This window comes from Pezoporus occidentalis, unplaced genomic scaffold, assembly GCF_034315485.1.
Source record: "Pezoporus occidentalis ecotype Australia unplaced genomic scaffold, CSIRO_AGI_Poc_V1 ctg2427, whole genome shotgun sequence".
Classification (NCBI taxonomy): Eukaryota; Metazoa; Chordata; class Aves; order Psittaciformes; family Psittacidae; genus Pezoporus; species Pezoporus occidentalis.
The window spans coordinates 1-11,575 of NW_026914316.1; the positions used below are offsets into that span (position 1 = coordinate 1).

The 11,575-nt window shown below is 60.3% G+C and overlaps 3 protein-coding genes and 1 long non-coding RNA gene across 5 annotated transcripts; 2 read left to right on the top strand and 2 right to left on the bottom strand.

The window, feature by feature from the left end:
- Positions 1-45: 45 nt before the first annotated feature.
- GCDH (glutaryl-CoA dehydrogenase) lies at positions 46-7,396 on the top strand (the record flags this gene model as incomplete). Its single annotated transcript, XM_062622519.1, has 7 exons — positions 46-216; positions 1,334-1,463; positions 4,006-4,225; positions 6,114-6,217; positions 6,814-6,939; positions 7,035-7,195; positions 7,276-7,396. Coding segments are annotated over 7 exons (995 nt in total), but the record flags the coding sequence as incomplete, so codon positions are not given.
- Positions 7,397-7,450: 54 nt separating this feature from the next.
- Positions 7,451-9,004, top strand: LOC134165578 (mucin-2-like). Of its 2 annotated transcripts, none has more exons than XM_062622521.1 (7): positions 7,451-7,488; positions 7,627-7,688; positions 7,830-7,945; positions 8,333-8,351; positions 8,509-8,570; positions 8,640-8,769; positions 8,815-9,004. In XM_062622521.1, the coding sequence occupies exons 1-7, from the start codon at positions 7,451-7,453 to the stop codon at positions 8,880-8,882; spliced, it is 495 nt and encodes a 164-aa protein (XP_062478505.1). In that variant the 3' UTR covers positions 8,883-9,004. The 2 variants fall into 2 exon arrangements, with proteins under 2 accessions (XP_062478505.1, XP_062478504.1); XM_062622520.1 differs by having other exon boundaries at positions 8,640-8,731; positions 8,820-9,004.
- Positions 8,362-8,824, bottom strand: LOC134165579 (uncharacterized). Its single transcript, XR_009965574.1, has 3 exons — positions 8,804-8,824; positions 8,640-8,769; positions 8,362-8,570 (listed from the first exon to the last, which is right to left on the bottom strand). It is a non-coding gene; the product is annotated as an uncharacterized LOC134165579 (long non-coding RNA).
- Positions 9,005-9,382: 378 nt separating the features above from the next.
- On the bottom strand, positions 9,383-11,081 carry SYCE2 (synaptonemal complex central element protein 2). The gene is made up of 3 exons (XM_062622522.1): positions 10,972-11,081; positions 10,156-10,339; positions 9,383-9,637 (listed from the first exon to the last, which is right to left on the bottom strand). Exons 1-3 carry the CDS (start codon positions 11,070-11,072, stop codon positions 9,443-9,445), a joined length of 480 nt encoding a protein of 159 aa, XP_062478506.1. The 5' UTR covers positions 11,073-11,081; the 3' UTR covers positions 9,383-9,442.
- Between the last annotated feature and the right edge of the window lie 494 nt (positions 11,082-11,575).

Here is an 11,575-nt window from a genome sequence, read left to right on the forward strand (position 1 = left end):
CCGCCGCCGGTGCTGACCGCGGTGGGTGCCGGTGCGGGTGCTCAGGGTTCGGCTGCGCGGGGACCTCCTCGGTGGGCTATGGGCTGGCGGCGCGGGAGCTGGAGCGGGTGGACAGCAGTTACCGCTCCGTGTTCAGCGTCCAGAGCTCCCTCGTCATGTTCCCCATCCGCGCCTACGGCAGCGCCGAGCAGCGGGACAGCCTCCTGCCGCGCCTCGGTGTGTGTGCTGGGGGGGGAGATGGGGGGAGATGATGGGGGGGGATATGGGGGGGGATATGGGGGGAGATGGGGGATATGGGGGGGGAGATGGGGTGGGATGTGGGGGATATGGGGGGGGAGATGGGGGGAGATGGGGGGGGATATGGGGGGGAGATGAGGGGAGATGGACGGATGGGGGGGGATATGGGGTGGGAGATGGGGTGGGAGATGGGAGAGATGGGGTGGGATATGGGGTGGGATATGGGGGGGATATGGGGGATGGGGGGGGAGATGGGGAGGAGATGGGGGGAGATGGGAGGGGATATGGGGTGGGATATGGGGGATGTGGGGGGGGATATGGGGGGTGGGATGTGGGGGATATGGGGTGGGATATGGGGGGGGAGATGGGGGGGATATGGGGGGGAGATCGGGGGCGGATATGGGGGGAGATGGGGGGGTGTGGGGGGATATGGGGGGCGGATATGGGGGGATATGGGGGGGAGATGGGGGGGATAGGGGGGGATATGGGGGGGAGATGGGGGGGAGATGGGGGAGATGGGGGGGAGATGAGGGGAGATGGGGGATATGGGGGGAGATGATGGGGGATATGGGGGGGGAGATGGGGGGATATGGGGGGGATATGGGAGATATGGGGGGGGAGATGGAGGGATGGGGGGGATATAGGGGGGGATATGGGGGATACGGGTGGGGATATGGGGTGGGATAATGGGGGGGATATGGGGTGAATATGGGGTGGGATATGGAGTGGGATATGGGGGATGTGGGGTGGGATATGGGGAGATATGGGGTGGGATATGGGGGGGAGAAGGGGGGGAGATGGGGTGGGAGATGGGGGGGATATGGAGGGGGACATTGGGGGATGTGGGGTGAGATATGGGGGGTATGGGGTGGGATATGGGGAGGGAACGGGGTGGAAATAGGGGGCAGGTGTGGGGTGGGATATGGGGCGGGAATGGGGTGGGATATGGGGGTGTGTGGGGTGGGATATGGGGTGGGAATGGGATGTGGGGCAGGAATGGGTGGGATATGGGGGTCAATGGGTTGGGATATGGAGGGCTATGGGTCAGGAAGGGGGTCAGTGGGGCTGAGGGGGGTCCCTGTGTCCCTGTCCCCAGCGCGGGGGGAGCTCCTGGGCTGCTTCGGGCTGACGGAGCCCAACCACGGCAGCGACCCCGCGCGCATGGAGACGCGGGCGCGCTACAACCCCGGCTCCCGCAGCTACACCCTGCGCGGGGCCAAGACCTGGTGAGCATGGGCCCCAAACACCCCACAACACACAAAAACAGCCCCAAAACACATCAAAATCACACCAAAACAGCCCCAAAACACCCCGAAATCACACCAAAACACACAAAAACACACCAAAACACCCCCAAGCACACCAAAACACCCATAAAACACACCAAAACACACCAAAACAGCCCCAAAACACACAAAAACAGCCCCAAAACACACCAAAACACGCCAAAACACGCCAAAATCACAAAACACACCAAAACACCCCCAAAACACCCCACAACGCACAAAAACAGCCCCAAAATACACAAAAACACCCCCAAAACACCCCGAAATCACACCACAACACACAAAAACACCCCCAAAACACACCACAACACACAAAAACAGCCCCAAAACACGCCGAAATCACACCACAACACACAAAAACAGCCCCAAAACACACCAAAACACGCCGAAATCACGCCAAAACACCCCCAAATCACACCAAAACACACCAAAACACCCCGAAATCACACCAAAACACACAAAAACACCCCCAAACACACCAAAACACCCATAAAACACACAAAAACACCCCGAAATCACACCAAAACACACAAAACCACACCAAAACCCCCCCAAAACACACCAAAACACGCCGAAAACAGACCAAAACACCCCGAAATCACACCAAAACACACAAAAACACCACCAAAACACACCAAAACGCACAAAACCACCCCGAAATCACACCAAAACACCCCAAACACACCCCAAAATCACCCCCAAACACACCAAATCGCCCGAAAACCACCTCAAAACCACCCCAAAACACCCAAAATCACACCAAAATCACGCCAAGCCCACCCCAACCACCCCAACCCACCCCAAACCCCCTCCAATCCCAACCGAACCCCCCCAAAGCCCCCCAAGCCCACCCCAAATACACCCAAAACTACCCCAAACCCCCCCAACGACCCCAAACCCCTGCAACCCTTCCCGAACCCCCCCAACCCCCCCCAAACCCACTCCAAGCCCCCCCCAAACCACTCCAAACCCCCTCCACCCCCCTAAACCCCCTGAACCCCCCTAAATCCCCCCAACCCCCGCTAAACCCCCCCAACCCACTCCAAACCCCCCAAACCAATCAAACCCTCTCCACTCCCCCACCCCCCAACCCCCCCAATCCACTCCAAACCCCCCCAAACCAATCTAAACCCTCTCCACCCCCCTACCCCCCTAACCCCTGCAAATCCACCCCAAACGACCACAACCCCCCAAATCCCCCAACCCCCCCCAAATCCACCCCAACCCTCCCCCAACCCCCGGAAATCCACCCCAAACCCCCCCAAATGACCCCTAAACCCCTCCAAATCCACCCCAAACCCCCGTAAATCCACCCCAAACCCCCCCAAATGACCCCTAACCCCCCCCAAATCCACACCAAACCCCGGCAAATCCACCCCAAACCCCCACAAATCCACCCCAAATGACCCCAAACCCCCCCACCCCCCCTAACCCCCCCAAACCCACACAAAGCCCTGCAAATCCACCCCAAACCCCCGCAAATCCACCCCAAATGACCCCTAAACCCCTCCAAATCCACCCCAACCCCCCCCAAAGCCCCGCAAATCCACCCCAAATGACCGCTCACCCCCGGCAAATCCACCCCAAACCCCCTCAAATCCACCCCAAATGACCCCAACCCCCCCCAACCCACCCAAAGCCCCGCAAATCCACCCCAAATGACCCCTAACCCCTCCAAATCCACCCCAAACCCCCGCAAATCCCCCCCAAATGACCCCAAACCCCCCCAAATCCACCCAAACCCCCCCCAAACCCCCGCAAATCCACCCCAAATGACCCCAAACCCCCCCAAATCCACCCCAACCCCCCCAACCCCCCCCAAATCCACCCCAACCCCCCCCAAACCCCCGCAAATCCACCCCAAATGACCCCTAACACCCCCAAATCCACCCCAAATGACCCCTAACCCCTCCAAATCCACCCCAAACCCCCGCAAATCCACCCCAAACCCCCACAAATCCACCCCAAATGACCCCTAACCCCCCCCCCCGCAAATCCACCCCAAATGACCCCTAACCCCCCCAAATCCACCCCAAACCCCCGCAAATCCACCCCAAACCCCCTGCAAATCCACCCCAAATGACCCCTAACCCCCCCCAAATCCACCCCAAACCCCCCAAACCCCCGCAAATCCACCCCAAACCCCAACCCCCCCCAAATGACCCCTAACCCCCCCAAATCCACCCCAACCCCCCCCAAACCCCCGCAAATCCACCCCAAACCCCCCCAAATCCACCCCAAATGACCCCAAACCCCCCGCAAATCCACCCCAAATGACCCCTAACCCCCCAAATCCACCCCAAAGCCCCGCAAATCCACCCCAAAACCCCAAACCCCCCCAAATCCACCCCAAAACCCCCCCCAAATCCACCCCAACCCCCCCAAACCCCCGCAAATCCACCCCAAATGACCCCTAACCCCCCCAAATCCACCCCAAACCCCCCTCAAACGACCCCAACCCCCCCATTTCCCCCCCCCCCAGGATCACGAACGCTCCGGTGGCTGACCTGTGCCTGGTGTGGGCCGTGTGCGAGCAGGACGGGCGCGTGCGGGGCTTCCTGGTGGAGCGGGGCCGCGGGGGGCTCAGCACCCCCGGCATCCAGGGCAAGTTCTCGCTGCGGGCCTCGGCCACGGGCATGATCCTCATGGACGACGTGGAGGTGCCCGAGGAGAACGTGCTGCCCGGCGCCGTGGGGCTGGCGGTGAGAGGGGGGGGTCTTGGGGGCTCTATGGGGCCTATAGCGGTCTATGGGGGTTTGGGGGTCCTGTATTGGTCTGTAGGGGGTTGGGGGGATGTCCTCTATGGGGCCTATAGCGGTCTGTAGGGGTTTGGGGGTCCTATTGTTGTCTATAGGGGGTTGGGGGTCCTATTGTGGTCTATAGGGGTTTGGGGGGATGTCCTCTATGGGGCCTATAGCAATCTATAGGGGTTTGGGGGGATGTCATCTATGGGGCTCTATGGGGCCTATAGCGGTCTGTAGGGGTTTGGGGGTCCTATTGTTGTCTTCAGGGGGTTGGGGGTCCTATTGTGGTCTATAGGGGTTTGGGGGTCCTATTGTGGTCTATAGGGGTTTGGGGGTCCTATTGTGGTCTATAGGGGGTTGGGGGGATGTCGTCTATGGAGCTCTATGGGGCCTATAGCGGTCTGTAGGGGTTTGGGGGTCCTATTGTTGTCTTCAGGGGGTTGGGGGTCCTATTGTGGTCTATAGGGGTTTGGGGGTCCTATTGTGGTCTATAGGGGGTTGGGGGGATGTTGTCTATGGAGCTCTATGGGGCCTATAGCAGTCTATAGGGGTTTGGGGGGATGTCCTCTATGGGGCTCTATGGGGCCTATAGCAGTCTATAGGGGTTTGGGGGGATGTCCTCTATGGGGCTCTATGGGGCCTATATTGGTCTATAGGGGTTTGGGGGGATGTCCTCTATGGGGCTCTATGGGACCTATATTGGTCTATAGGGGGTTGGGGGGATGTCCTCTATGGGGCTCTATGGGACCTATATTGGTCTATAGGGGGTTGGGGGTCCTATATTGGTCTGTAGGGGTTTGGGGGGATGTCCTCTATGGGGCCTATAGCGGTCTGTAGGGGGTTGGGGGTCCTATTATGGTCTATAGGGGGTTGGGGGGGATGTCCTCTATGGGGCCTATAGCGGTCTGTAGGGGTTTGTGGGTCCTACTGTGGTCTACAGGGGGTTGGGGGGATGTCCTCTATGGGGCTCTATGGGGCCTATAACGGTCTGTAGGGGTTTGGGGCTCCTATTGTTGTCTTTAGGGGGTTGGGGGTCCTATTGTGGTCTATAGGGGGTTGGAGGTCCTGTATTGGTTTGTAGGGTTTTGGGGGGATGTCGTCTATGGGGCTCTATGGGGCCTATATTGGTCTATAGGGATTTGGGGGGGATGTCCTCTATGGGGCTCTATGGGGCCTATATTGGTCTATAGGGGTTTGGGGGTCCTATATCAGTCTATAGGGGGTGGGGGGTGTACTCTACGGGGCTCTATAGGACCTATATTGGTCTGTAGGGGTTTTGGGGGGGCCTATATCAGTATACAGGGGTTTGGGGGGGTCTTATGTCGATCTCTAGGGTCTATATGACCCCCCCCTCAATCCTTTAGACCCATATAGGACCCACCCAAAGCCCTATAGGCCGATATAGGTCCTATACAGACTGATACAGGAATTCCCCAAAAGCCTATAGGCCAACATAAGACCCCTCAAACCCCGATAGACCCCTATAGGACCCCTCCAAAACCCTATAGACCGATACAGGACCCCCTTAAGTACCTATCGACTGACATAGCACCCCCTCAAAACCCTATAGACCGATAGGTGACCCCCTCAAAACCCTATGAACCAACATAGGACCCCACAAAACCCAGTAACAGACATAAGACACCACCTATAGGGTTTTGGAGGGGTCTTATGTCATTCTATAGGGCTTATATTGTCAGTCTATATTGGACCTACATCAGTCTATAGCGTTTGGGGGAGGTTCTATATGGACCTATAGGGGTTGGGGGGGGGTCAGTCTATATGGTTATGGAGGGGCCTTATGGCACCCTATAGAACTTTGGGGTGCTCCTACATTACCCTATAGGGTCCCTTTGGCTGCCTCACCCATGCGCGCTACGGCATCGCCTGGGGGGCTCTGGGTGCTGCTGAGGCCTGTTTGGAGACGGCACGTCAATACGTCCTGGACAGGTACCCCCATCCGCACCCCAAAAGGGGGGGTCCTGCCCCCCAAAGACCCCCTTTCCACCATAGGCACCAGTTTAGGGACCCATTGACCCCCACTTCCACCACAGGCACCAGTTTGGGGGTCCATTGACCCCCACTTCCACCACAGGCACCAGTTTGGGGGCCCATTGACCCCCACTTCCCCCATAGGCACCAGTTTGGGGGTCCATTGACCCCCACTTCCACCACAGGCACCAGTTTGGGGGCCCATTGACCCCCACTTCCCCCATAGGCACCATTTTGGGGGTCCATTGACCCCCACTTCCACCATAGGCACCAGTTTGGGGGCCCATTGACCCCCACTTCCTCCATAGGCAGCAGTTTGGGGGCCCATTGACCCCCACTTCCCCCACAGGCACCAGTTTGGGGGCCTATGGATCCCCACTTCCCCCATAGGCACCAGTTTGGGGGCCCATTGACCCCTACGTCCCTGATAGGCACCAGTTTGGGGGCCCATTGACCCCCACTTCCCCCATAGGCACCATTTTGGGGGTCCATTGACCCCCACTTCCCCCATAGGCACCAGTTTAGGGGCCCACTGACCCCCACTTTCCCCATAGGCACCAGTTTGGGGGCCCGCTGGCACGGAACCAGTTGGTGCAGAAGAAGCTGGCAGACATGGTGACCGAGATCGCATTGGGGCTCCAAGCCTGCCTTCGCCTCGGGCGCCTCAAGGACGAGGGCCGGTGGGTGCTATGGGGCAGAGGGGGCCGGGGACAATGACACAAACCCCAAAAGGGGGTGGCCCAAGGAGGGGCCATCGATGTCTTTGTCCCCATAGGGCAGCCCCCGAGATGGTGTCGATGCTGAAGCGGAACTCGTGCGGGAAGGCGCTGAGCATCGCGCGGGAGGCACGGGACATGCTGGGGGGCAACGGGGTCTGCGACGAGTTCCACGTCATCCGTCACCTCCTCAACCTGGAGGCTGTCAACACCTATGAAGGTGCCAAAGGGACCGGGGGGGGGATATTATGGGATGGCGGGGGACAGGACGCACTGTGACACTTCCCCCCCCCCCCACAGGCACCCACGACATCCACGCGCTCATCCTGGGCCGGGCCATCACCGGCATCCAGGCATTCGCCCCCCCGGCACCGCGGAGCTGATGGGGCCACAGCGGGGCCAGGATGGCACCGGGAGGGGGTCACGGTGTCACCAGCGGGACCACGGTGTCACCGGCGGTGGAGGACAGGAGGGGATGGTGCTGGGAACTGGACCTGGTGGCACCGGCACAACCTGACTGCAACCGGATCCGGTGGCACCAACCGGACCTGGTGGCATCGGCACAACGTGACAGCAACTGAACCCAGTGCCACCAACTGGACCTGGTGTTACCAACCAACCCTGGTGTCACCAGCACAACCTGACAGCAACTGAACCCAGTGCCACCAACTGGACCTGGTGTCACCAACTGGACCTGGTGTCACCAACCAACACTGGTGTCACCAGCACAACCTGACAGCAACTGAACCCAGTGCCACCAACTGGACCTGGTGTTACCAACCAACCCTGATGTCACCAACCAACCCTGGTGTCACCAGCACAACCTGGCAGCAACTGAACCCAGTGCCACCAACTGGACCTGGTGTCACCAACTGGACCTGGTGTCACCAACCAACCCTGGTGTCACCAGCACAACCTGACAGCAACTGAACCCAGTGCCACCAACTGGACCTGGTGTCACCAACTGGACCTGGTGTCACCAACCAACCCTGGTGTCACCAGCACAACCTGACAGCAACTGAACCCAGTGTCACCAACTGGACCTGGTGTCACCAACTGGACCTGCTGTCACCAACCAACCCTGGTGTCACCAGCACAACCTGACAGCAACTGAACCCAGTGTCACCAACTGAACCTGGTGTCACCAACTGGAATTGGTGTTACCAACCAACCCTGGTGTCACCAGCACAACCTGACAGCAACTGAACCCAGTGCCACCAACTGGACCTGGTGTCACCAACTGGACCTGGTGTTACCAACCAACCCTGGTGTCACCAGCACAACCTGACAGCAACTGAACCCAGTGCCACCAACTGGACCTGGTGTCACCAACTGGAATTGGTGTCACCAACCGGACCTGGTGGCACTGGCACAACCTGACAGCAACTGAACCCAGTGCCCCCAACTGGACCTGGTGTCACCAACTGGAATTGGTGTTACCAACCAACCCTGGTGGCACTGGCACAACCTGACAGCAACCGGACCTGGTGTCACCAACCGGACCTGGTGTCACCAGCACAACCTGACAGCAACCGGACCCAGTGTCACCAATTGGACCTGGTGTCACCAACAAGACACGGTGTCACCAACCGGACCTGCTGTTACCAACCCTGGTGGCACTGGCACAACCTGACAGCAACTGAACCCAGTGCCACCAACTGGACCTGGTGTCACCAACTGGAATTGGTGTCACCAACCGGACCTGGTGGCACTGGCACAACCTGACAGCAACCGGACCCAGTGTCACCAATTGGACCTGGTGTCACCAACCAGACATGGTGTCACCAACCGGACCTACTGTTACCAACCCTGGTGGCACTGGCACAACCTGACAGCAACCGGACCCAGTGTCACCAACCGGACCTGGTGGCACCAACCAGCCCCGGTATCACCGGCACAAGCGGTGACCGGACCCAGTGTCACCCACAGGACAAGCTGTCACATCATAGACAGAAACCACTGTCAGCAATGGGTGCTGTGGCCACCCTCATGGCTCCTCCTGGCCAATAAATGCCCCCTCTGCTCATTAGCAGCAGCCTCATCAGCACTAATGAAGCTCTGTGGCCTCCTGAACGTTGAGGACACCGGAGCTGGACATGGTAGCCAAATGGGACCAGTGGAAAGGGGCAGGATCCCCTCCTTGGCCATGGCTCACGTTGAGCTCCTCCTCACCCCTTTGGGGTGCTCAGCATCACTTCACCCACCCCGGAGCCAGGGATTGCCCCAGCCTTGGTGATCTCCATGAGGTCCTCATGGTCCCACATCTCCAGGTCCCTCTGGATCCCATCCTTTCTCCCCAGCGTCACCCCAACCACATGGGTTTGGCTCCTTTTATTGGTGCTAAACCCAAACAGCAACAGCAAAGCCCTTTTTTTTTGGGGTGGTGGTAGGGGGCAAAACCCCCCTGTATCCCACTTTGGGGCAGCTCCAAGGGGAGCAGCTCGGCCCCTACTTGTGGGGACCCTGCTCAGGTCTCGGGCTGCAGGCAGAGGTCCCGGTAAGCAGCCTCCACGGTGCGGCAGACCTGACGGAGCTCGGCCGCGGCCTCCCCCACCCTCTCCATCACCTCGGCCAGCTCCTGCAGGCGCTCCTGGATGAGCTCGTTGTGGATGCCATAGAGGTGGAAGAGCCGCTCCTCCAGCTGCTCCGCCAGGCCTGAAACCTGGGGCAAAAAGAGGGGGGGGAAACCGGCTCTTCCAAGGGCTCAGGAGGGGCTTCTGCCTCTCAGGAGGAGGTGGCAGCTGTGGCTGCGCACCGGAGCCAAAGCCATTGCCACCGGGTCACCATGGGCTGCAGCTGAGCCCCCATCTGCCCATGGGCCTGGGGGAGCCCCTGTGCAACCCCTGCCCGCGGCTGTGGGGCTGCAAAGGCCAATGTGGGAGGCAGCTGAGCGAGGACGTTGCTCCAAGGATGGGAAATGCTCCATCCCTTGGGGGGGGTTCGTTGGCCATCGGCCTCCTCTGCGTGCCCCAAAGCGGGGCTGGAGGCAGCTGGGGCCGTACCCGGAGGGTTTGGGGGTGCTCCCCCCTCCCACCTCCCCACCACATACAACACATGGCACACCAGGCTCTGCAGCTGGGACTTCGTCCTGCTGCCAATCCGTGTGGAATAATGGGATTAAGCACATGGAGCAGCCGCTGTGTGGGTCAGGGGTCTCCCCCCTCCCATCAGCCCCCCCACCTTGAGCAGGAGGCTCTCTCGGAAGGTGCTCATCACGTTGTGATCCTCCTTCCTGCTGCTGTTCACGCTGTCAATGAGGTGCTGAGCGCGGTGCTGCAGGTCCCCAACGCTGGCATCCAGGGCGGCAAAGTACCGGGAGGACGGAGCATCCAGCGCTGCCTCTGCCCCGGGCACCGGCTCCACCCTCAGCCCAAACACAGACCCACATGTGAGGGGCAGCACTGGTTTCTATGGGGGAAGTGGGGGTCAATGGGCCCCAGACTGGTGCCTATGGAGGAAGTGGGGGTCAATGGGCCCCCAAAATAGTGCCTATGGGGGAACTGGGAGTGAATGGGCCTCCAAACTGGTGCCTATGGGGGAAGTGGGGGTCAATGGGCCCCCAAAATAGTGCCTATGGGGGAACTGGGAGTGAATGGGCCCCCAAAACAGTGCCTATGGGGGAAAGCGGGTCAATGGACCCCAAAGTGGTGCCTATGGAGGAAGTGAGGGTCAGTGCGCCCCAAACCAGTGCCTATGGTGGAAGTGGGGGTCAATGGTCCCCAGACTGGTGCCTGTGGTGGAAGTAGGGGTCAATGGGCCCCAAACTGGTGCCTATGGGGGAATTGGGTGTCAGTGGGTCCCCAGATGGTGCCTATGGTGGAAGTGGGGGTCAATGGGCCCCAAACTGGTGCCTATGGGGGAACTGGGTGTCAGTGGGTCCCCAGATGGTGCCTATGGTGGAAGTGGTGCTCAAAGAGCCCCGAATTGGTGCTCTCGTTAATCAGGAACGCAACTGAAGCCGAACCCATGAGGCCCCGGCGGTGTTAACGCCGTTACCTGTCAGCGTCCTCACCGGGGGGCTCATCCCTGCCCACCCCTGCCACGGCGGGGCTGGCGCCGGCCTCCAGCTCGGAGCTTTCCCGTTCCTTCCGTGACATTCCCGGACCTGGGGGTCGGGAATGGGGGGGGGGACGGGGACGAGACCGGAACGGAGCCACCGGGAAGCGACCGGAGCTCGGTGAAGGGGCCCCGGAGCGCTGAGGTAAAGTGGGCGGGGCCTCCGCAGCGCTGAGGTAAAGTGGGCGGGGCGTCCGCGGCGATAGCCACCAATCAGCGCCCGGCTGGGCTGACGGGGGACCAATCAGAAGGCCGGAAGCAAAAAGGCGGGAAGGTGGCCGTGAAGAAGGAGCCGCCATGGCGGGCGCTGAGGAAGGAGCCAACATGGCGGCCGCCGGGACCGGTAGGCTCCGCGGTTGTTTGTGGGGGTGCAGGCTGTGTAGGACCCCCCCAACCTTCCATACCAGCTCCCTCCCACCCCCCCCCAGCACAGACACGGGTCCCCGGCGGGTGAAGGAGCTTTTATTGTGGGGCCGGCGCTCAGGCGGCCATGCGGCACAGGGGCCCGTCGTAGACCATCTGCAGGTTCACCCGGTGCCCCACC

Excerpts from the sequence above, each read along its gene's own strand:
- LOC134165578 (XM_062622520.1), top strand. The coding sequence starts at position 7,451 with ATGGTGCTGGGAACTGGACCTGGTGGCACCGGCACAAC. Across the intron at positions 8,571-8,639 it reads CACGGTGTCACCAACCGGAC|CTGGTGTCACCAACTGGAAT; the intron begins CTGCTGTTACCA and ends CACCAACTGGAC. Across the intron at positions 8,732-8,819 it reads CCCAGTGTCACCAATTGGAC|CCAGTGTCACCAACCGGACC; the intron begins CTGGTGTCACCA and ends CAGCAACCGGAC.
- SYCE2 (XM_062622522.1), bottom strand. The coding sequence starts at position 11,072 with ATGTCACGGAAGGAACGGGAAAGCTCCGAGCTGGAGGCCGGCGCCAGC. Across the intron at positions 10,340-10,971 it reads CCCGGTGAGGACGCTGACAG|GGTGGAGCCGGTGCCCGGGG; the intron begins GTAACGGCGTTA and ends GTTTGGGCTGAG. Across the intron at positions 9,638-10,155 it reads GAGAGAGCCTCCTGCTCAAG|GTTTCAGGCCTGGCGGAGCA; the intron begins GTGGGGGGGCTG and ends TTTTTGCCCCAG.